Source organism: Thunnus thynnus, chromosome 22, assembly GCF_963924715.1.
Source record: "Thunnus thynnus chromosome 22, fThuThy2.1, whole genome shotgun sequence".
In the NCBI taxonomy this organism is placed as follows: domain Eukaryota; kingdom Metazoa; phylum Chordata; class Actinopteri; order Scombriformes; family Scombridae; genus Thunnus; species Thunnus thynnus.
In genome coordinates, this window is record NC_089538.1 from 12,532,859 (window position 1) to 12,554,640 (window position 21,782).

The window sequence follows — 21,782 nt, forward strand, 5'->3', positions numbered from 1 at the left end:
CAACGATAATAATAATAATAATACATTAAATTTGTACCACACTTTTGATTCATTGTGAAACTCAAAGTGCTACTGTATTAATAACATAGAACACATAACATAAAGAAAATGTATTTGCAATGTGTGTACAGATGTACACTTTTATGTTCACTCCATCCAGTGTTTTTATGGATCTATTTCTTATGTATATTCATACCTATATATCTATATTTCTTTATATTCTTTTCTCTACAGCCTACTATGGCCTATAGCCTACTTTCCCCTCTGAGGATAAATTATTTTTTTTAATCTAATATATTACCTTGTACCCTACATATAAGTGATGGAAAAGCATTATCATCTACTGCTTTATTAATAATCCTGAATAAATTTAAACTGAGAACAGTGACACTGAGAAACTAAGATCGTGTTAATTCTTTAATGCATCACTCAGTTAATCAGTAGCACACAGACACATTCACACATCACTTATTGAAATATTTCAGGTAAACAAAAACCTGTAGTTTTAAACAAAGTACAGCCGTTACCGGAGAGGAAAATAGTTGAATGTGCAAATGTTTCCTTTATAGCCCCTATAAAGTTGGCTCATCTCTCCAGAGTTTCTTGAATGACAATCAATGTACATTAAAACCGAAATTTCTCATGAGCTCAATTTAAACAGTAAAATAGTAACTTCAAAGGTGTTCAATACAGTATAGGGAATGCCATATTTAATTAATCAAACATTATTCAGTGGTCATGATATTTTCTGTCTGTAAAAAACAAAATACCAAACAATTTGATAGCGTATATTTTCAAGTAGCATTAATTGTCATGGTTGCTCCCAGAGTCCATGTGCTTGTGAATTCCAAAGTTAGGATTTCCAAAGTAGTCTGTGTATGTAATTTATCTTTAAAACCAACGATGAAATTAAATAAAACGTGCTAAAAGTTACAATATTTCAGTAACAACAGTTTAGTAACTCTTTGATTAAAAACTTCAATCTGGTCTCGATATTATTAATCCACCTCATACAAGGCAATGGATATGCATCACATGGCTTCTTTCACGTTAAGTGAGTCTTAAGTGTAGCTTCAGTGCAAGCAGTAGCTCCCTTTTAACTCGCGAAGCAGCCATATTTGGTCAAGTCATTGGAAATAACCTGGCCTCATCATTCGCTTGAGAGTTTAAAGGTCAACCCTGAGTCACAAACTGTCCAAGGCATTGTTTTTCAGTTACCACATTCTTAAGTAACAGGAACAAAAAGTCTTCACTGTAGCCAGATGTTGGCTAAAAGTCTTTTGAAAATAGAAACTGGGAGAGCTGGCATCAGTCCCTTCAGCGGGAGGGTGTCTTCACTTTTCACTCTACAGTCCTTCCATGACGTACAGAAAAGGCGATGAATCTGTGGTAAACGGAGCTGAGGAGGATGATGGCCCCTACCACCATACCACAGATGAGGCTGAAGGCCCAACGAGGTCCTACGAGGGTATACACCTGTGAAACAAACACTGGGCCTAGTGTCCGCGCCCCGCTGCCCGAGGCTGTCAGCCATCCCATGTACACGCCCTGCAGAGAAACAACATATTCAGTGCTCCAAAACACTGGCATTTATTTAATTTTGTTATGTTTAAATAAGATCTTCCCTCATGAGGAAGGCTTTTCAGTCTTCTTACCTGAGGCTTGGGTCCAAGGATTTTGGAATACAGTGTGTAGGACATCACGTTGCAGGCTGGGTATCCCACCCCGATGAGGATGTCAGAGGTGATGTACTGGGCCAGGTTGATGGCGGGAGTATACTGACACCATGTCTGTTCAGAGGGACAGCCTGTTGGCTCCAAAGAGCTGTTGGAGGCTATTTGACTGACCAACGTGTTGTTTTTGAGGTCTGCGTTTTGAAAAGAAAAGAGTGCATTTAATAGTATTCTAGATGCTGCAACACACTTGTTTCAATCAAAAAGAGCTGAAAGAACCACACTGACATTCAATCTGTATCACATCAACACAGGATAATGGACCAGTCTGTGCAATTGAAACAATCCATACCTGCCCACTGGATTTTGGGGTAATGGTTTCCCCAGGGAAGAAGAATAAAGAAGCCACAGAATATGATGGCCAAGCCTACAAGCAACACAGGACGATCCCCGACCCTAGTGGGAAGAAACCATTCCTCCTGATGAACCAAATACAGGAAGTTGAAATACGTTTTATATGTAACCCAAATGTGCATGTAGGTACCTTTGAGAGGCCACTTTTACAACCAGAAACACGAGGATGGATTCAAATCCAATGCAGCAAATGATGATGCCATTGTACAACACAGCTTCCTTCCTCGTCCAGGCGAACATGTCCATGGACAAAGGAGTGGCAATCCTGAAAAAAGACAAACATACAAAGACGTAAAGTAATGATAAAAAAGTATTTTAACCTGCCTGCATCAATAGAGTAATTAAATACATACGTCTCAAAGACGGCAAAGATGAACATGATGATGAAGAAGAGGACGTTGGAAGTCACGACCGCTACTTGGTCGATGGTTTCTTCAGTTTCTTCATTAATGTCAGCACTGTCTGCAAGAGAGGTAAGAGGAGAACAAAGGCTTCAACTGAGAAACACTTAACCAATATCCTGCAACAAGCACTGCAAATACTGCAAATTTACTTTAATATCTTAATTCCATACGTCTCTAAAGGCATTAGTACTACAGTGCAGACACTGTCCACTGTCCATTTCTGAGCCTAAACCATTTTTTGGTTTCCTCAGTAGATAACCAATATGGGTCTCTAGAGTTGACTCCTAGTTTGTTTGTACAGTTCGTCACTACTTGTTTTGATAAACTAAATAAAAATGATGCTAAAAAAATGTTATTTTAAACTCTGCTTCATTTGTCATTCATGTTGGAAAAGACTATACCAGGACTGGGTGTGGGATAAAAAAAAACAGAAATATCAAGTAGGGCTGTAAATACCTTCGGATGTGTAGTTGATGGCTCGAATTTGTCTTCCATGGTCGTCAACACGGTGCTCTCTGTTAGTGAAAATCAAGACGGACAGCTTAGCCAATTAAGATCTCCTAAGTTATATCAGTGTTGACATTAAAAAGATCATTTTGACCATGGTCCACTCTATTATTGGCTTTTTGAAATACACAGTCAGGCAATCTGGATTTGATGTAATGGAATTCAAAATTCTACAAAATGAAAAATAAAAATATGAAGGGAAAGTCGCACCTCAGCACCAAGAGAACCAACAGGATGTTGATGAGGCCAAAGAATGCAGCAAGTAAAGCCGGGGCAGTGTACATGTTCAGCTGCAGGTCGATGATCTTCACTGTGACACCATGCTCACCGACAAATGACAGGCCTGCCTGCAGAGCTGACCATATACAAAGATGTGCAAATGTCAGAAATTAAAGACACTTGTAGCATTGCTCTCTTTACTGCACATTGACCTTTTTTCTTTGACTGGGAGCTCAGTAAGCTTTACATAATGGGAACAATACAGTCATCTTTACCTGGTCCTAGGATGAAACCAAGGGCTTGACAGGCACTCATATTTGCCATGGCATTGGTCCTCTCCTTCAGTGATGTTGCTCCAGCTACATACGACCGCACCACAGCAACATTACCTGCCATGACAAGAACAGATTTAATCTTAGGAGATGTGTGTCACTAACCACAACATCATATGTTACAACAAGCCACATGAACAACTGAAGAGCAAATAAGGCAAGCACACAGTACCTGCTCCGAAGCCCACGAAGGCTCTGGACATGAGCATGTGGAACTTATTATTGGTTTTGGGCAAGTATGCATAGGCGTAGTAGATGTTAGCCGACAGGTTGATGAAAATGGAGCACACCAGTGGCTCCCTGCGTGGCCGATAATTGGACCACAGACCAAAAACGGGTGATGCCACCATCTGACCGAGGCTGTAGGCTGCCACTACCCAGCCCAGGAAGCTGGCATTGGCGCTATCATCAATCTACAAGACAGACAGTCCCAAAAGAAAGCAAGGTTTGAAAGAAGATCCAGAAGACCCTGTAGTTAACTTCATATGACATTATGATAAAAAGGCTACAACACAAACATATGAGACAGTTGAAGAAGGTTTGGAGCCCAATTATTGCTACATGCAGTTTCATTTGACTTTTGACAGATAACCAGAATATGCTGTGCACTACTATTCAGAGTCTAGGGCAACACTTCTGCAAATCCAAACCCAGGTTCTTCTTCTTTGATGCTTCTTTCACTTCCTTTGAATGCCAAAAACACTTGTTACACTTGTAACTATTTGTATTAATGACAACTGCAGAAACAGTCAACATCTCTAAACCAAGAAAATGATAAGTCGTACATACCTTTTGCAAATAGGGCCACAGTGATGTGATGACAATAGTGAAACCTAAAGGGGCAAATAAACCATAGATGATTGGTGACTGATACGGTACACCATGTACACATTGACAATGTTTACTGGAAAAAAATGCTTAGAAAAGCTACTACTCTATCAGTTGCTGGGCTTATGAGGTTGTACACAGGCAATAAAAAGTGTGCATTAAAAGTGCGCATAAGTCTCATATCTGCTGGGTTTTAGTGTGTGTCTTGTTAACATCTTGAGACTCTAATGAAGTCTAAATTCACTGTAACAAATAGGCATCCTCACCCACACTGCTGAGGAACATGGTGAAGTACATGACTCGGATAGACCTCCACCGACTCTTGTAATCTTCATCCTGAGAGTCATCACTGCACACAGGGAAGAGAAGGTGTTATAGGTTATTGATGTGGGCTGATAAACATGACAGACTTAGAAAAAGACAGTAAACAAATGTGAACCCAAACAGTTTGCATAATGAATGGTTCAGAAGGTTGGGTATGCAGGGCTGGTGCAGCCTCTCCCAAACCTGTTAGGTAAGCATTGTACTTGTAAATCTCCCTGTTGAATGTTTACCTCACCTGGCTAATGTAAAGTCAACGGCTATGAACTCTGCACTCACCTGCTTGCATCATCCCTGAGCAATGGAGTGGTATCGTCAGAGTCAACAAGTTGAGGCATTTTTTTTGCTAAAAACAGCAACCCAGCAAAAAATATGACGGTCTCGTAGACGCTGGAGATGTAGAGTTTTGTTGTTAAGTTGCCATCTAGCTGGGTCAATGAACTAGCTAGACTTGACGTTACAAGTCTTCCGAGAGGCTATGGAAAGCTAGCAAGAGTATCAGCTAACGACAGCAGCTTAAACTAACATTGCGCTTTCTTATATAGACGTCAACCTAACTAATACCACACATAATGTTAAGTTGAGTTGTTTCCAGCCGACGGTGAAGTCCATATACGACAGTACGCCACACAAAAACTTACAAAATTGGACTATGAGACCAAAGACAGCTCTAGACGTGACCAGCGTCAGCGAAATATTATTCCTAGGATGGCGAAGTAATGACCTGCCCTACTCTGCCTTTGATTGGCTTACCTTGATATTTTTACCCTAACCGTAACCAATCGCACTCCTCATGCCCAAACCTAACCAATCCAACCAACGAAGGCAACGAATACTAGCCAATCAGAGGCAGAGGAGGGTGGGTCTTAACTTCACCATCCTAGGAAAAAAAAAAATTAGCACACCGTCAAGTCGAGCAAAGTGGTAACAGCATATTCCGGTTATTTTTTTCTAAATAAGGTATAGCTGGATTAAATGTAACGGAATTTCTTTCTTTTTTTTTTTTTTTTAATTATATTTATTTATTTGTTTGTTTTCACAGTGAGCAGTTCGCAATATAACCAAATGCCTTTTGTAATTTTGGTTATATGAACATTTAACAGGCCGAGAAATATCTGCTCCTTAAAAAAAATATATTTTAATTTATTTGGTCTTTATTTCAGCAGTGTTACAAAACAATGCACATAAATTTTTTTTTTAACATACATATTCCCCTAAGTCCATACTGACTCTCTCTGATTTTAAACATGTTTTGTTAACAGTCAGAAAGCAAGTTTTTTTAATACTCTGTATATTATTTGTGCAATGTTAAAGTCAACCAGACCACTGAACTTTACGCATTTATTTTGTAGCTACCATCGTTTAACATCCGGATGCATCCTGGTGTTTACTATTCACATTGACGCAGCGCACTCACGTGAGATTCACAAACTTCATAACAACACTCTGTCTGTTAGCACATCTGGCGCATCTGTGTTTAACATCATCCACCTATTATCTTTGTGAGAAAATCAGGATCAGGAATACTTTATTAAAATCCTAGCGGCGACACACTCTGTTTTAGATAGCCTATATTAGTTTAGTAGATTAAGAATAGATTTACTGGAAATGTTTATTAACGGAATTATCCCAATTTAGTGAGACAAGATATACTTTACAATAAAAGGAATAAACATAAACTTTCTTTTGTAAGCGTGTGATGAGAAGGATTTATGGGTCAACGTTTTAGATAAAAAGTCTAAATTTTGAGATATAGGCTAGTAAATCCAACTCATAGGATAGGGAGTCAAAAATGTGACTTTTTCTAATTTGACTTTTGTATCTCACAATTTTGATTTGGCCTACTAGACCACTACTAAACTAATTTTGACATAATAGGAGCATTAAAAAACGGCTACGGCTACAGAACCAGTGCAATTATTTACTGACTATTGACACAGAACGGGATTCTGTGCCTATAGTCCACAGGCTGTTGGTCTGGACCAATATTTGAATTTGATCACGTGAATGTGTTTTCCAGTTTGCTGAACTCTCGTAGACCACTAACTGGACATTTTTTACCACCACATCAGGCATTTTAGCGCTGTTAATCGGGACATTTTTACCACATTGTACTGTTTTAACCCAGACTATGATCGTTCACCAACCCTAACCAAGTGGTTTTTGTGCCTAAACACAACCATTTTAACCCAGACCATGGGAGGGATTGGCTATCACCTGTAAGCAAAAATATTTCCATTTTGAAACAATTTGAATTTGATTACTGATCGTGCACAATCGATACCAATGCGCTTGCTTAATAACTCCGTACCAACAAGAAACACACTATTGACACCGAGGAATCTGTACCAATAAGTACTTCCTAAAAATGTTTGGGTTTTTTTTAATGTTTTTTTTTTTTCTTTTTCTCCTTTTTTCTGGTGAAAATGATCTTCCATACTACTACTTGACTTTAAAAGAAATCATGGCGGGCTTGACTCAACTCCTCAACCATGTCCACAACCCCTTGTCTGATAGTGCGTTTGATACATGCGCACTTGGAAAAAGGAAAGTGAAAATAAATCTGTCGATCAGAAGAAAGTCTCCCACGCACTCGTTTATTTTTTACAGGTCTATGAAGAAATTACACTAAAAACAGCAACATCCGACGACATGCGATACCTGAATTACATTTCATTTCTGTCTTCATGACTTGGTCTCGAGTTCGCATGAAGGATATTTCTAGTTCGCCCTGGACTAGCAGCAGGATATGATGGGTAGGCCGAGATTTCAATTTGGGCGGTTCTTCAGTCATAAAATCAGCTTTTATTCGGCTGTTTGTATTATGGTTGTTGCATAGTGTTATTTTAAGCTCGATTGGAAGGTGTAGTATGGTTTGGAGACTATCTACTTCCTGATGTTACAGTTCATTTAACACAAATAACCAATCGCACCATTTGTATTCCCCCCTGTCTTAAAGGTGTACCGATGATACACATGTGCCTTGTGGTGGCTCTTTGTGCATTTCAGTCTAGTTCTGTCCCTGGTAAGTATTCTTCACATCTATTTTATACGTATCACTTTCCTGATCTATTATTTTTATATGTTTTAGTCTCCATTCTCACCTTTTTCATCGATATGATTATTGTTACTTTTTTGTTCCAGACTTATTTTTTTCCACTAAAGAGCAGCTTCATGTTATAACTGAGCAAAATATGATTTATTGTGAGGGATCATCAAAACAATTAAAGTATTCAACAGATGGGGGCACTAGAGGGGAATTGAACAGAAAATTGATTGGAAACTTCTGATATTAAAGTCATTTTTCAGCAAAAACGCCAAATATTTGATGGTTTCAGGTTCTAAATTTTGAAAATTTTCTGCTTTTCCTCATCTGTCTTTCAGACAGTTAGTCAGACAAAATGAGACTTGATGACTTCACATTGGAAAAATGTTTCATATTGAATGTGTCATAATGGAAATGATGCTCCGAAAATGTGACAGGCATTTTTCCTCAGTTGATGTTTTATAAACCAAAACAATTAATCAAAAACAAATTGGAAGATAATTATTAGTTTCATCCTAGGTTTGATCTTAATTGTCACAAAACAGAAAATTACAAAAACATTAACTTTTAACTAATAAAATGAATGTTGCTTGTTTTACAGTTCCAGATAGCTTTGTGGTTTCGGTGAGGACCCCTGTCTCAGTGAGTGGCGGCCATACAGTGACATTACCATGTTGGCTCATTCCATCACAAAATGCAGAGGGTCTGGAAGTACGCTGGTACCTTGGTGATCAATTTGATGCCCCAATCGTGCTTTACAAGGCAAAAACGTTGGAAGTGGCGTCTAAAGAACCTTCGTACGTGGGCAGAGTGGCGTTTGGCTTAAAGGATGCCACATCTGGGGGGCTGACAACAGGTGATGTGAGCCTGGAGCTGTTAAATGTCACAGTTAAGGACGCAGGAGATTATAATTGTTATGTCACCAGTGACCAGCATTATGACAGAGCAAGTGTCACACTCACTGTGACTGGTGAGTATCATCAAAGTGGAAAAAACTACACAAATCTAGATTATCTATCCAATATTAAATCAAATAAGCTTCGTCTTCCTTCTCTGTCCCTCTACCTCCTCCCAGAAACGGGAGCCACCCCTCTCCTCTCAGTCGTGTGGAAAGATAACATGATGAATGTGAGCTGTGAGTCTGAAGGCTGGCATCCACAGCCTCGGCTGCACTGGTCGCACCAGAAACAGGATCTGACCCCAAAAGGCCTGGTGTACAGCACAGATGCTTCAGGTCTTCTGTCAGTCCACAGCTGGATTCTTGTCTCCGACCCCTCCGAAGTTTCCTGCTCAGTAGGCCTCTCTGATCAAGGGGCGAAAGAGGCAAGAGTGCGCCTGGAAAGCCCTCCTCAACCTCCAAAACAGGGTAAAGAAAGTTGTTTGCATGTGAGCAACACATTGTCTTTTTTCTTTTTTTTTTTCCTACAAAAATACACATTTTTTTCTTTTTATTCAGAGTCAGGATCCTCAGCAGTTGGATGGGTGGCCTTCACTCTGCTCCTGATTGCTGTGTTAGCTTTACTTGGAGTGCTGTACTTCAAAAAGAGAGGTAAATGTTTTCATCAGATGGCATAGTCTACCTGGGGAAATGACATACATCATCATACATCAAAATTGATGTATCCATAGATATGAACACTAAATAAAATAAATACTTTATTGTTTCTTTGGTGTTTTAGGTAGGCATGCAACTACTTTATTCTTTTAATTAATCAATAATGGTCTATAAAATGTCAGAAAATAGTGAAAATCACAACTTCCTAATGCCTAATATATTAAATTCACTCTCATATATGAGAAAAGATTGCAGCAAATCTTCACAATTGAGAAGCTAGAACTAAGGAATGTTTGGTATTTTTGCTTGAAGAAAGAACTGATTGATTATAAAAACACTTTGTAATTAATTTTCTGTTGATTAATCAACTTATCATTTCAGCTCTATTTTTGGGGAAGGGTGACAAGTCCAGGAGTGATCCAGCTGAAGGTAAGAAAGACCACATGGTCACATGGAACACAGTATTTCATGATTAATATGTGTAATAAAATAAAATATAAAAACAGAACTCATGGGTTAACTTTTTTCCCACAGAGAAACTCTTACCAAAAGGTAAGGAATAACTCACTCTGCCATTGTTCATATAATCAAAGCACATCACTATCTATGCATTGAAGCACAAAACCTACTTGCTGTTATGAGTTTTAATAGGAACAGTTACATGTTCTTATAGTTGCTGGAGTGTGATGTGTCTATGTTTACTTTGTCTTTGTCATAGATGTCGTCCGGCCAACTGATCTATCAAAATATATCGAGCATTATGGTAAAAACTTGTTAATATTGTTGAGAATCACACTTATTTACTTTAATGTTGCTCTAACCTGACTTTTTAAAAATGTTATTCTCATCTAATTTTCAATTCTCAACAGTAAATGTAAAACTTGAGGAGACAAGAAATCCATATCTTAAAATCAAGAATGGTATGCTGAGAGATGGAAATGGTCCGTTTCCTGATGGACCAGAGGTTACTGGTCTCACAGCTATTAAAGGAACACCTGGCTTCTCTTCTGGACAGCACTACTGGGAGGTTTCTTTAGGGAATAAAAACGTAGCCCCCAAACAGTCCTGGTGGGTTGGGGTTACAAATCAAGTCAACCTTCACGAGTGTAACACTCCCCTAACTGCATCTAATGGTTTCTGGTTCCTGTCCTCTTCCCCTGATAGAGCAGAGAGCTTACAGTTTAGCACAGAACCAAATGTATTGCTGCCTTTCACTTCAAGGCCGCGGATGGTTGGTGTGTTTCTGAATTATGACAGCGGAGAGCTTTCTTTTTATAATGTGGAAGATAAGAGTCTCATCGGCAGTTTAACAGCTTCGTTCACAGGTGAAGTCTTTCCCTTTTTCAATCCTGGTAAAAGTGATCTGGCACCTATGGAGATATTGCAGAGAACAGTAGAGAATCAGTTTAGTGACATGAGGAACTCTGCAGATCCAACACAACCAGAGACAAAATAAATAGCAAGATGATAACACTTGAGATCTGTTTTATATTTCAGCAGTTTACCTGTATCTTGTGCCGAAGGGAAAAAACTATCCAAAATTTGCAATTTTGCTTTTACTTTATGGTTTTATTCAGTTCAAGGAGATTTGATAAGTTACTAAAATGGGTGTTGTCCACCCAACATTTGTAAAATACGAGTAGCCTAGTTCATGTTAAAGCTAAAGGGTTAATGGTGAAACTATCTCAAAAATATCAGTTCCAATTCTACATGGATTTTATAATAAATCTGCAGTACTAGGTAATTTTGTGAAAGTCATAATGGTTTTTTTTTGTTTTGCTTTTTTTTTGGTCATGGTTGTATGATGTGATAATTCAGCTTAATTGTTGTAAATATACCATTAAGTGTATTTTAATCAGTTTTAGGGAGAGTCCACATGGCCACTGGTCCTAAATGCTAATTGCTTTAACATAGATGATATACATAACCTCCATATTAACATAAATATAGTTTTGCTGTGTTTGTATTTTTTATTTGAGTTTTGTATCTCAAGGTGTTTTTCATTTCCATGCTACTATAAGTAAATATGCACTGACATTTATACAAATTTACACACTTATTATAATGTGTAGATCTTATGAAGTTATCATTGCTTGGGCTGTTTTGTCTTTGAACTAGCAAACTCTAGCTATTTGGGTACAGTATCTTGCCCAACACTTAGACATGGAGGAGCCAGGAATCAAACTGACAATCTTCCGATTAGTGGACGACCCGCTCTACCTCCTGAGCCACAGTTGTCCCAAGGCAGCTGTACCTTGAAGAGTTGTGTTGTTTTTGAGTTTTTTGTTGTGATCACCTTTGATATGATTGTCATTCATACTTTTCATAGTATTTTTAAACATCTTTCCAATGATTATTTATGTTATAGTGTAAAATGGTTTTACAATGACTGTGTGTAATTTTTGTGACTGGCAGCTTTTTGAATAAAAGCAATCAATATGGGATCCTGTATTTATTTGTTTTTTGTATTTTCTTTGCATCACTCTGTGTCCACAATGTAAAATTCACTTTACAATCCAGTTTAAGAAAACACAGCAAAATGTCATTCACTTTAATAAGTACAGGTAGTATTTACAGTATGTACACAATAACACAATACTAATTTCTAATCACTACTGTATACTTTTCATAGATTATTAAGTATTTACACTGTGAATAAGACCATATTGTTGACTCTGAAATAATGTCTTTTTTTCCATTCTGATACGCAATAAATTCAAGTAAGCGTGCCTTGATACATACTAGACTATGATCATGGTATAGAGGTATGCAAGAACCCCTTCACAGGTGCATTATGGTCCAGGACTTTGAAGAATACTTTTTAATAATACACTTGTCAGTTGGGAGCCGTGGGCTGGGGGCACAATGTCAGTCAGTATCAACACAAACTATACAGGTTCATACATGTCTGAGTTCAGACGACATGTAGTTTATCTGTGGGGATTTTTAAAGATTGGAACCATTGGTTTCTTCTTCCAAAAGCTTTACACATTCATGTTTGGTCATCAGCCTTCAGTGGAAGCAAACACTAGACTCAGGACTGTTTGTCATAGCATATCCTGGTGGTCTAATGGTCTAAAGCGCATACCGCATCACTCTGGAGACCTTCGTTGCACGTCACATTCTCCCATATTTCCTACCACTCTCCACTGTCAGCTATTTAATAAAGTTAAAAAAGACATAAAAATAATCTTTAAAAAAAAGGATTCACTGTCTGAACTCATATTCACACTTTTACGTACATCTTGTCCAAATGCTTAACAATAGATCTTAAAAACAAACAAAGGGCATCCCCAACATTGAATACAAATGTTCCTCAATTGGAGAAAGCTGTTTGTTTTCTTAGCTTAGTCAGTTTTATTACACTAATCCCTTACAACCAGGGTGATGAGACTGGGAATGCACCTAACTGCACCCTTGAAAAAAAGGAAAAGGAGAAGCTGCACTCCACCATGACCGAGAGTTTTGTCTCTTCTTTGTGATTGCTGGTGGTTTATACATTATGGTATGTGTCCTCTTTTGGGCCCTCAGTCTCTGGCCTAGCAGACTGAGGCGGCGCTTTCCCTCCTTCCCTGCTTCTTCAGCAGCTGGATGCGGTTGTGCACGTAAAACTTGATAGCCCTCCAGTCTCGCTGGTTGCTCACCAGCAGAGGGCAGAGTTCCAGGCAGCGCTCGCAGTCCGCCTTCGCAGGGACGCGCAGTTCCATGAGGTTTCTCTTTAGGTGAGTCTCCACTGCTACACGCTCCGCCTCTGACCAGGGACGCTTCAGCACACCACGCTTCCCTGTGAGATGGACAGGGAGGTGTTTCAAAGTATCTGTATGGAAATATATTTGCATGCATGGGATTAAATTAATTACAGACCCTTATTGACAGATGTTTACCTGATTTGGGTGGAATGCATCTCCTCTTATGAACATTGGCTAGTGATGGGCCTACTGGTGAAGGAATAGGTGCTCTCTTCTTCCGTGGGGGTCGCCCTGGTCCTTTCTTCTTCACCATCACCTCAGCCTTCTCCTTCACTTCCTCTTTCTCTTCTTCTGCCCCCGATTCTTCTGAAAAGGAGTCTGCCGAGTTGCCAGACATCACTGTAGGACAGAGGTACAACATTTTCAGGGAAGAGTTACAGAGAACTGCCGTGCTGTTAATTATACACTAGTAAAACTGTTAATCATTACAAAGTAATGAACAAGATTTGCTCAACTGTGAAGAACCTAGAAATATTCCATCAAGTTAAGACTGTAATAGTGTAGGCACTAGAAGATACAGAATATATAAGATAAGATAGACTTTATTGTCCCAGTGGGAATTTTGCCTTGTACATCACTGGGGGGTGGGGGGTGGGGTGGGGGGTTGGGGAGATCGATTCTTAGATCCATTGTAATGCGGACAATAATAATGATCACAATAATCACCTTCCTGCGAGACACACGTGAAGTATATTGTGAATACTTTCTACACCGTCACTCAAAAACTGACGTTAACAGAGCGGAGCAGCAATCTCCAGCAGTTACAAATGAGACCGGCTGACCAACACACACTGCAGCATTGAACAACTTAAACCAACAAAGAAAATAACTCTGTGCTTAGTCTGTTTCACCTCAACAACCCTGCACCCGCTCAGCGTCTTGGACAACAATGTCTTTTTGTGGAGTTAACGGTGCAGCAGAGAGGCTGCTCTCCACTGCTAGAGATATGACGTTAATAACAACACAGCAGAGCAGCAGAGCACCAGAGCATCCCCCTCCCCCCCCTACCACTTTGTTATTCTCATACAGGAAAGAGACTGTGAGATGCTTTCAAATCCATTAATTCATCAATTAATGCAGTTAACCATTTATCTTATCTTACAGTTATGTTTCATATTGTATTTCAGCGGACTAAGGACACCAACGAACGGTTCGGCACACAGTATACTGGAGCATTATTGTGCCCCCTTTTCTATTCATTCAATCAAGAATCAATTATGAATCAAATCAGACACCAAAGAATTGGAATTGAATCAAATTGTGAGATTCCCAAAGATTCCCACCCCTAGACATCACAGTGTCAGCAGTATAAAATCACAGCAAAACAACAGAGATTAGAACATTGGGATTCAAGTACTAAACAGTCAGTTGAAAATCAAATCAAATAAATAAATACATCACACAAAAATCCATTCACCATTTACTCCAGGTGGAATCTGGAAATGCAGACAGTTTGGGTTTTATATGCACATGTTGAGATATCTGCTACTGAGACTTCTGTTCTGGTCCAACTGTCTCCTGATACCGATTCCAATAGCTAAACTCAGGGTATCTGCCTTTACCCAGGACCAATCAAGTACCCACTTTATAATAGCAAACGAAGATGTCAGCACTATCAAATAAGTATGTAACACTTTCAATAATGCACAGCAGCAGAAGGAAATGGATGTGTTTCTGAGGGCTGAAATTTGTCAGTTTCCTTCTGCTGCTGTGCATTAATAAAAGTGTTACATACTTATTTGAAAGTGCTGATGACTTCATTTGCCATTTTTGTGTATTTCTTAAACTTTGAATGTCATTCAAGTAACTAAAATTCCAAGGATGCACAATGGTGGATTTTTTGCCGATATTTTTCATCTCATTTTGGCTGAGTGCCAATGCTGATGTATGCGCCTGGCTGAGGAGACTATTACTACTATTCACTGGGTTTATTAGACAGACAGGATTTATGTGTAGCAGTGTTTCCCCAATAATTGTACAGGCCTGGTGGGCTGCCAGGCCAACAAGAACCCCTGCCAGGCCAAAAAGTATTTTTTTAATGCCAAAAATAACGCCCAAAATCAATAGCATTTGGGAGCCTCTGTTCAGCGCTGTTCCGAAACACGAGTCAACATCTGTGATGTTGCTTGGGAAATTCTTGGTAGCATAGCTATGCATAGCTAGCTATGTGAGCAGAGCAGAGGAAAAGGTTAGCAGTAAGTTGTCAATCTGGCAGTAAATGTACAGTACAGACCACAGTGTGCCAGTTAATAAATGCTGCAGCTTCTAAAGACCAAGAAAAGTCCCGTCTGTTGTATTCCCAACTGCTGGAAAAGTGAACAGGGTTAGCAACAATGGGTTAGCCTAACCTGATGACGCTAAACAAAGAAATAGAAAACAAAGAAATGTGTGGCCGCTAAAATTCTACACATATTCTAATGCACATTAAAAATATCAGCTAATAAACACTTGTGTCAAAACAAGATGTAACCCCTTACCATCCAGCTCAAGGCAGATGTGCTTCAGGCTCATCCCACGGAAAAGCACGCCCTCCTTCTCTCCATAAAGAACAACACGACCCACACGACCCATCAGTGCTGGATCCCGAATGATAGTAGAGCAGTTCTGGGTCACATGGTACTCCCGCTCCAGGAAGTCCTCCAAGCGTTTGGTTGCAGCACCTTGACCCTCACCCTCCTCTAACAGTAGCAGTTGGGTAAGGATGGCTACCTGCCGACGCACGCGCGTCGCAGTCATTGTTCCAGGGTTCTTGGCCCCGCTGGCTCGTGCCAGGTTTCTCAGCAGGTCTGTGCCCCGGAGCGGGGTGGCAGGAGAATGGTAGGGTCGGGAGAAGACGTAGGGGCTCTCCGGGTCCACACCCACATTCGGGCTGGTTTGAAGAAGAAGGTCCAAGCAGGACTCACAGTGTGGTGGAAGAATAAGCGGCTGGATGCGACCACGTTTCCCCAAAACACCAGCCCGCGGAAGCTGACAGAGGACCTGGCGCTCAAATGGGGACAAGAGGGCTTCCATGCCAGAGGGGAGGCTGTTGCTGGCGTTGGCCTGGGGGGTGATCCGCTTGCGGTAGTCCTCGACAGTGAGCTTGGCTACCTCACATTCACGGTGGCGGTTGTAGAGGATGAGCAGGGAGAGGCTGGAATGGCAGAGCTGGCGCCAGGACTCAGCAGAGTGGGGAGAGCGGGTTAAAGAAAGGAAAGAGGAGTGCTGCTGCTGGCGGAGGTAGAGGACCAAACAGGAGAGGGACGAGAGCAGTGGAGACATCTGATGCCTTTGTGAGCTGGAAATGGAAGAGAAAGAGAAAAAAGAAAAAATTTTTAGCAGATAGCAGCAGATCATAACGCGTCACCCAACAACCCAAAACATAATCAATAAATATCTAACTGACCAAAAGCCAGAAAAGTGTGTCAGAGGTATAAGTGTTTAATAATTATCCAAGCACACCTTACAATCTCTCCATTCTTCTCCTCTACTGCTTCATCTTCTCCTTCTCCACTCAGCTCTAGATCTTCATCTGGATCTATGTCTGGCTCCGGAGTAGGAGGTGGAACCAGCTCCTCTTGACTCCTCAAGCTCTCCACCTCCACTTTTTGCTGTTCTTCATGCTTTTCTCTCTTCATCCTCCGACCTCTTCTGGGAGTAGACGGGGGAGGTGGTGACGGACTCTTAACCCGGGACACCATCGGGGATGCTGAGCGTTTCGTGTTGGGCAGTGGTAAGCTAGGCGCCTTCTTGGCGGCTGCAGGCTGAGCTGAAGGCGGTGGGGAAAGCGAGAGCGAGAATGAAACGCTGCCTGTGCTCGAGCGGGTAGCTGGTGATTCCCTCTCCCTGGAGAAGAGAGAGGGTGGTGCGGGGTTGGAGGCAGATGGCTGAGGGACAGCGAAGGAATGACTGTGAGTAGCGGCGGTGGAGGACGATGAGGGGTGAGGGGGGTGTGAAGCGTTGCCATTAGAGGAGTTGTGCGTGTGGAGGTGCGCCAGCTCCATGGCTGTTCTGACCTCTGGCTGGTTGGCGTGGTGCTTCTCCAGATGGCGTGCCAGAGAGCGATAGTGGCGGCCGCAGTACGGGCAGTGCTGCCGCCGGCTCACTGTGGCACCGCTAGAGCTGCCAATGTTTATGTTAATATTGTTGTTAATGTTTGTGGTTGGGGGTGCCAGGGCACCGACTGGGGTCTGGGACTGGGATCTGACTGGGGATGCAACAGGTCCCGGGCGGGAAAAGGATGAGCAGGGACGCCCGGGTCCTCTAGAGGAGGGGGGCACGTTCTTTTTCTTTGAATTGACTACTGCAGGCATCTTGCGCTTCTTCCGGCGGCGAAGCATCCTGCCCCTGATCTCCTCCATTTCTTCCTCTTCATCGTCGTCGTCATCATCGTCATCTTCCTCCTCTTCGTCCTCCTCGCGGTCTGAGTCACTGGGTTCAGAGTGGGTGAGAGGGGAGGATGAGGGTGATAATGACCAGGAGGGGGTAAGGTAATCAGAAACAGAGAGGGACAGCGGGTGGGGGCCGGCTTCTTCCTCCTGGTGAGACAAACATTAAAAGAATCTCGTTAACTAACTTCACACATGTCAGCAAACGCATCATTATTCAAGTCACGTAGCTTCTCACCATGGCATTCTCGCCCCAGTCTGTCAGGCTGTAGTCCACTGTGATTTCCTCCCCTTTAGCGATGTCTCGGATTGCTATGACAACTAACCGCACCTGGGTCCCACAGTGGACTTCTCGAATCCGGCAGTTGGGTGGCGGATGGAAAAGCACTGGGCCGCGAACACCACTCGCCCCCTCCTCCCCCAGCTCTGGCACACTGGGAAACATAAACAGACATTAGGAATGTGGATCCCTTACCTAAAAAAAAAAAGAAAAAAAAAAAAAAAAGAGTCTGAACTGTTACCATGGTAATGAGTCCTCCTTACCAGAGCTGAGCGGGATCCGGCAGGTAGTAGGGACTGCCAGGTGGAGGAAGACGATCTTCTGCGCCCTCTGGGTACTGTCCATCACCTGGGACAAAGTGGACAGTTAGAATCACACAGGCCTTATGTTTGAAAGCTGGAAGGTGGCTCTCCTCACTACAATACCCTGCTAAGTACAACATGGTACACCTGTTTTCCATAAGCACAAGAGTAGATAAAAACACCAACAGCAGGTGGCAAAATGTGTGTATCTCAGTGTGTGTGTGTGTGTGTGTGTTTCTATATATACCAGGGCTGTAGCTGTGTTCTGACAGGCTTTCCTCCTCCTCATCTTCTGTTACATACGCTCGGTCACACACCTTCACAGGTGTCCCCTTCCTTTTTCTCCCACACACGCGGCTGTAAAAACAAAACCAAGGTTTCATTTAGCGTAATGATACACTCAGACAGAGAAGACTTTCCTCCTGTAAAGATTCAGATGGGGGGCAACCAAAATGAGCTGAGCATGCCAGACCTGTGGCAAAGCAACACTTTAATCTGTACACAAAACATTTCTTCCAGGTAGGTGACTCATCCACAACAATAAGGCTATGAACCACTTTACTAGGGATGATGGTAGCAGTAGTGACGACAATGTATTTGTTATGTTCCCACTTAAGAAAAATTGGAGCGTCTTTGATTAAACAAGCGATCAAAACAAAGACATTTGGAAATTTAGCAAAACCTATATTGTTGGTTTTGGTATATGATGTTTAGCAGAGGAAAAACAGACATCAAAAATATATATAAGATCAAGACGGACTTCATTTCAGCTACAAGTGTTATTGTGTACAGTCAGATAGATGTTTATTATTTCACTGAAGACAGCACATCTGTAAGTTCACCGTGGCTCACTTTAGGGCTGCAAACTATTATTTTCAGTATTAATTCATCCGCAAATTATATCCTAGCTTAATCGGCTGCCCGCCGGAGTATATAATGCTGATATAATGTCAGAAAATAATGCCCAACACATTTTTCTAAAGACCAAAAATTGTTCAACCAATGGTCTACAGATAAAAAATTCAGTTTACTACCACATAAAACAAATGACTGTGACAATCAATTATCCAAATATCCCCCAAATAATTTTCTGACAATCTACTGATCTATTAAACAATTAACTGTTTCAGCTGTAGCCCACTTAAAATACATTTAACTAACTCTACAGTGATTATAGCCAAAGAATCATCCTTGGATTTACAATTAATTTATTTCAGTACTACATCACTGCTCCTTTCAAGTTTACCTGGCAATCCAGGTGTCTAATTTTTAGACAGCAGGAAAGAAAACAGAAGACACTTAGTTATCGTTGACTAATAAACACTGATGTACTAGAAACAGGGAGCTAGTGAGAAAGGTGATTTCAACTTTCTTGGTAATCGTTGGAATTTTTCAATCAAAATATTGAAAACAGCCCCACCCCTTTATCCAATCACGTCAGACTGCATAAATGCATTTACTGAAATCTAATCAGCACAACAAAGCATCGTTAATTCATTCACCCTGGTGACAAGTCAACTGTTTTCGGATGATTTTAGCTCGTGGTCAGCAACTTTGTTTACTCAAAGCCCAGCAGCCACGAGTCCTGACCTGCAGCAGCTGAGAGCATCACGTTAGTAATACTGACATACTGTTATGAACAATATGTACAAGGGATCTGCAATGTGATCAATCACACACATGACAGGGGTCATCTACAAGACAACAGATCACCGAGCAGCTTGTTGCAGAGCTGATGATATGATTGCTGCTGGGTGCATGCTAACATTAATGCTAAACCACTGCTAGCCAGTTAGCTCCCAGCAGCTAAAGCTACACTTCGGTCGCGTCAAAACATCAAAAATTAAAAACAGGACTGGGGATTAAACGCGACCCGAGGAAGACGCAGGCTCACATGCCACCACTGCTGCAACCCCAAAACCAAACAAAACCAAACAAAAAAAAATCACTTTCAGGACTGCGTTTTTCTGCAATATAACGCTGAAATCATGCACGCGAATAAAGGCTAACCAAACAAACGTGCACGCTAACAGCGCGTCTTGCATTTAGCTCACAAACCCCTGGTTAAAAAAAACACCCTCGCGCTGCGCTCACTCACCCCCGCGGCGGCGGCGGTTTGCTCCCATCCCCGTCGCTGTCGAGGGTCGGTGGCTCCCGGTAGTCAAAAGGCGACCGTACATTCTCCGCCATTAGGACTCCCTTCCCTACCTCTTGCGCTCCGGTAGATTGCACAACGCGCATGTGCACAACATCCTTTGGGGCTCTAATGGTAAAATGGTGAAATGGGGTGCACCCCCCCTCTAAAGACAATAAACACCCTACTGCAACCTCAACATCAAAGTGTGCAGAACGCACCACCTGCAAATTATTAGTGTAGCTATGCGATAATAATAATAAACTTTATTTATATAACACTTTGCAGAAACAATTTACAAATTGCTTCACAGACATAAAAACAGAAAATACACAGTGCAATTACAAATTAGAATAAATTCAATGCAATCAAGAAATATAGAAACATAGAAAAGACAGAAACATAGGTTAAAGACAATGAATAAAAATCTTAAGAATATGTAAATGAAAAAAGCAGAAAACAAAAAGAAAACTCTTATTAAAAGCCATTTTATAGGAATGAGGTATTCACCTGGAAGAGCAGTCAAACAAAAGTCTATTTACAGACGTTGATTAAACGTTCACATTTAGACCATATTTCACCAGGATTTGCAATACTGGCTTTCACCTGACAAATTTAGATGTGGTTGACCCACTTAGGCGCCAAAATGACGATAGGCTATTATTTGCACATTGTAGTGGATGAAATTTCACTATTGCACGTCCTAGTGAAATATGGTCTGGCAAAGGATGGTTCCCACACAGGTCTCAAACCTCAGTCTCTCAGCCCACAGACAACTACACTGACCACTCAGCCAAAGCTCAGCTCCAGCAGACACAGAGACCTGCAGCTCTTTATACAGCTGTGACACAGAGACATACAGAAGAGCAGAACAGAGGAGGGGGACAGAGACAGAGATGTAACCTCGCTGTGCTATGAATCCTGACCTGTACGCTTCTTTTACATGTTTTTTTTTCTTCCCAAAAACAAGAAAATTTGTGCTTTTCCGAATACCATATTCGGATTCGGCTCCACCCCTACTAGTTCCATATTTGACATTTTATATGAAACACTAAATGTGTTAAAATTACATCTTCATGTAGACCACATTTTGCCCTCCAGTGCATTATGACTTTGGAGAAAATACCTTCACACTAATCATATTGTCTCTCTTCCAAGCTACAACCGAACACATTATCAAAATGATTAAACAAATTTGTGTTTTGCGACACGTTGATGTTATAAAAACATTTTAGCTGGTTGAAGAGAGGGTGAAAAGAGGTCTTAGATGTTCAAACCACCCAGTTTTCAACTAGAAATCAATGTTGAAATCCTGGTTGCTGCTCACTGGGCAGTTCATGTAGGCACACTTATTTTCCCTTACTTGTTTTTAAAGCATTTCATTGTCTTGCACCAGCCTACATGTCTCACATGCTTACAATATAGAGTGAATTAGAGTAATGTGGGACAATTTCTGCAACTGGCACCTCAAGCAATATATTTTGATATGAAGCCAATACGTTATATTAGCACCTAATACCATTCTGAAATCCCCATGGTGTTTTCTACTCAGATAAAAGAATACAATAATCATACTTGGAGAAGAAATGGTGAATATGAAAATATGCTAAATTGTCCCAGGTTATGTGCATTTCCTAATGCTGGAGGGTCC

General features: G+C 41.1%; 3 protein-coding genes across 3 annotated transcripts; 1 reads left to right on the top strand and 2 right to left on the bottom strand.

Moving 5' to 3' along the window:
• Positions 1-404: 404 nt before the first annotated feature.
• mfsd8 (major facilitator superfamily domain containing 8) lies at positions 405-5,404 on the bottom strand. Its single transcript, XM_067579609.1, has 12 exons — positions 4,978-5,404; positions 4,644-4,726; positions 4,339-4,382; positions 3,722-3,962; positions 3,493-3,606; positions 3,209-3,353; positions 2,948-3,006; positions 2,441-2,549; positions 2,218-2,352; positions 2,026-2,129; positions 1,656-1,867; positions 405-1,548 (listed from the first exon to the last, which is right to left on the bottom strand). Exons 1-12 carry the CDS (start codon positions 5,034-5,036, stop codon positions 1,342-1,344), a joined length of 1,512 nt encoding a protein of 503 aa, XP_067435710.1. The 5' UTR covers positions 5,037-5,404; the 3' UTR covers positions 405-1,341.
• Positions 5,405-5,708: 304 nt separating this feature from the next.
• LOC137174373 (butyrophilin subfamily 2 member A2-like) lies at positions 5,709-11,745 on the top strand. The gene is made up of 9 exons (XM_067579608.1): positions 5,709-7,454; positions 7,658-7,723; positions 8,346-8,714; positions 8,820-9,110; positions 9,201-9,293; positions 9,681-9,728; positions 9,834-9,851; positions 10,018-10,062; positions 10,169-11,745. The coding sequence occupies exons 1-9, from the start codon at positions 7,448-7,450 to the stop codon at positions 10,753-10,755; spliced, it is 1,524 nt and encodes a 507-aa protein (XP_067435709.1). The 5' UTR covers positions 5,709-7,447; the 3' UTR covers positions 10,756-11,745.
• A 74-nt stretch (positions 11,746-11,819) lies between these two features.
• LOC137174370 (uncharacterized) lies at positions 11,820-20,259 on the bottom strand. The gene is made up of 8 exons (XM_067579604.1): positions 20,096-20,259; positions 18,245-18,354; positions 17,959-18,043; positions 17,654-17,849; positions 16,490-17,565; positions 15,526-16,325; positions 13,184-13,387; positions 11,820-13,083 (listed from the first exon to the last, which is right to left on the bottom strand). Exons 1-8 carry the CDS (start codon positions 20,236-20,238, stop codon positions 12,839-12,841), a joined length of 2,859 nt encoding a protein of 952 aa, XP_067435705.1. The 5' UTR covers positions 20,239-20,259; the 3' UTR covers positions 11,820-12,838.
• Positions 20,260-21,782: the final 1,523 nt, after the last annotated feature.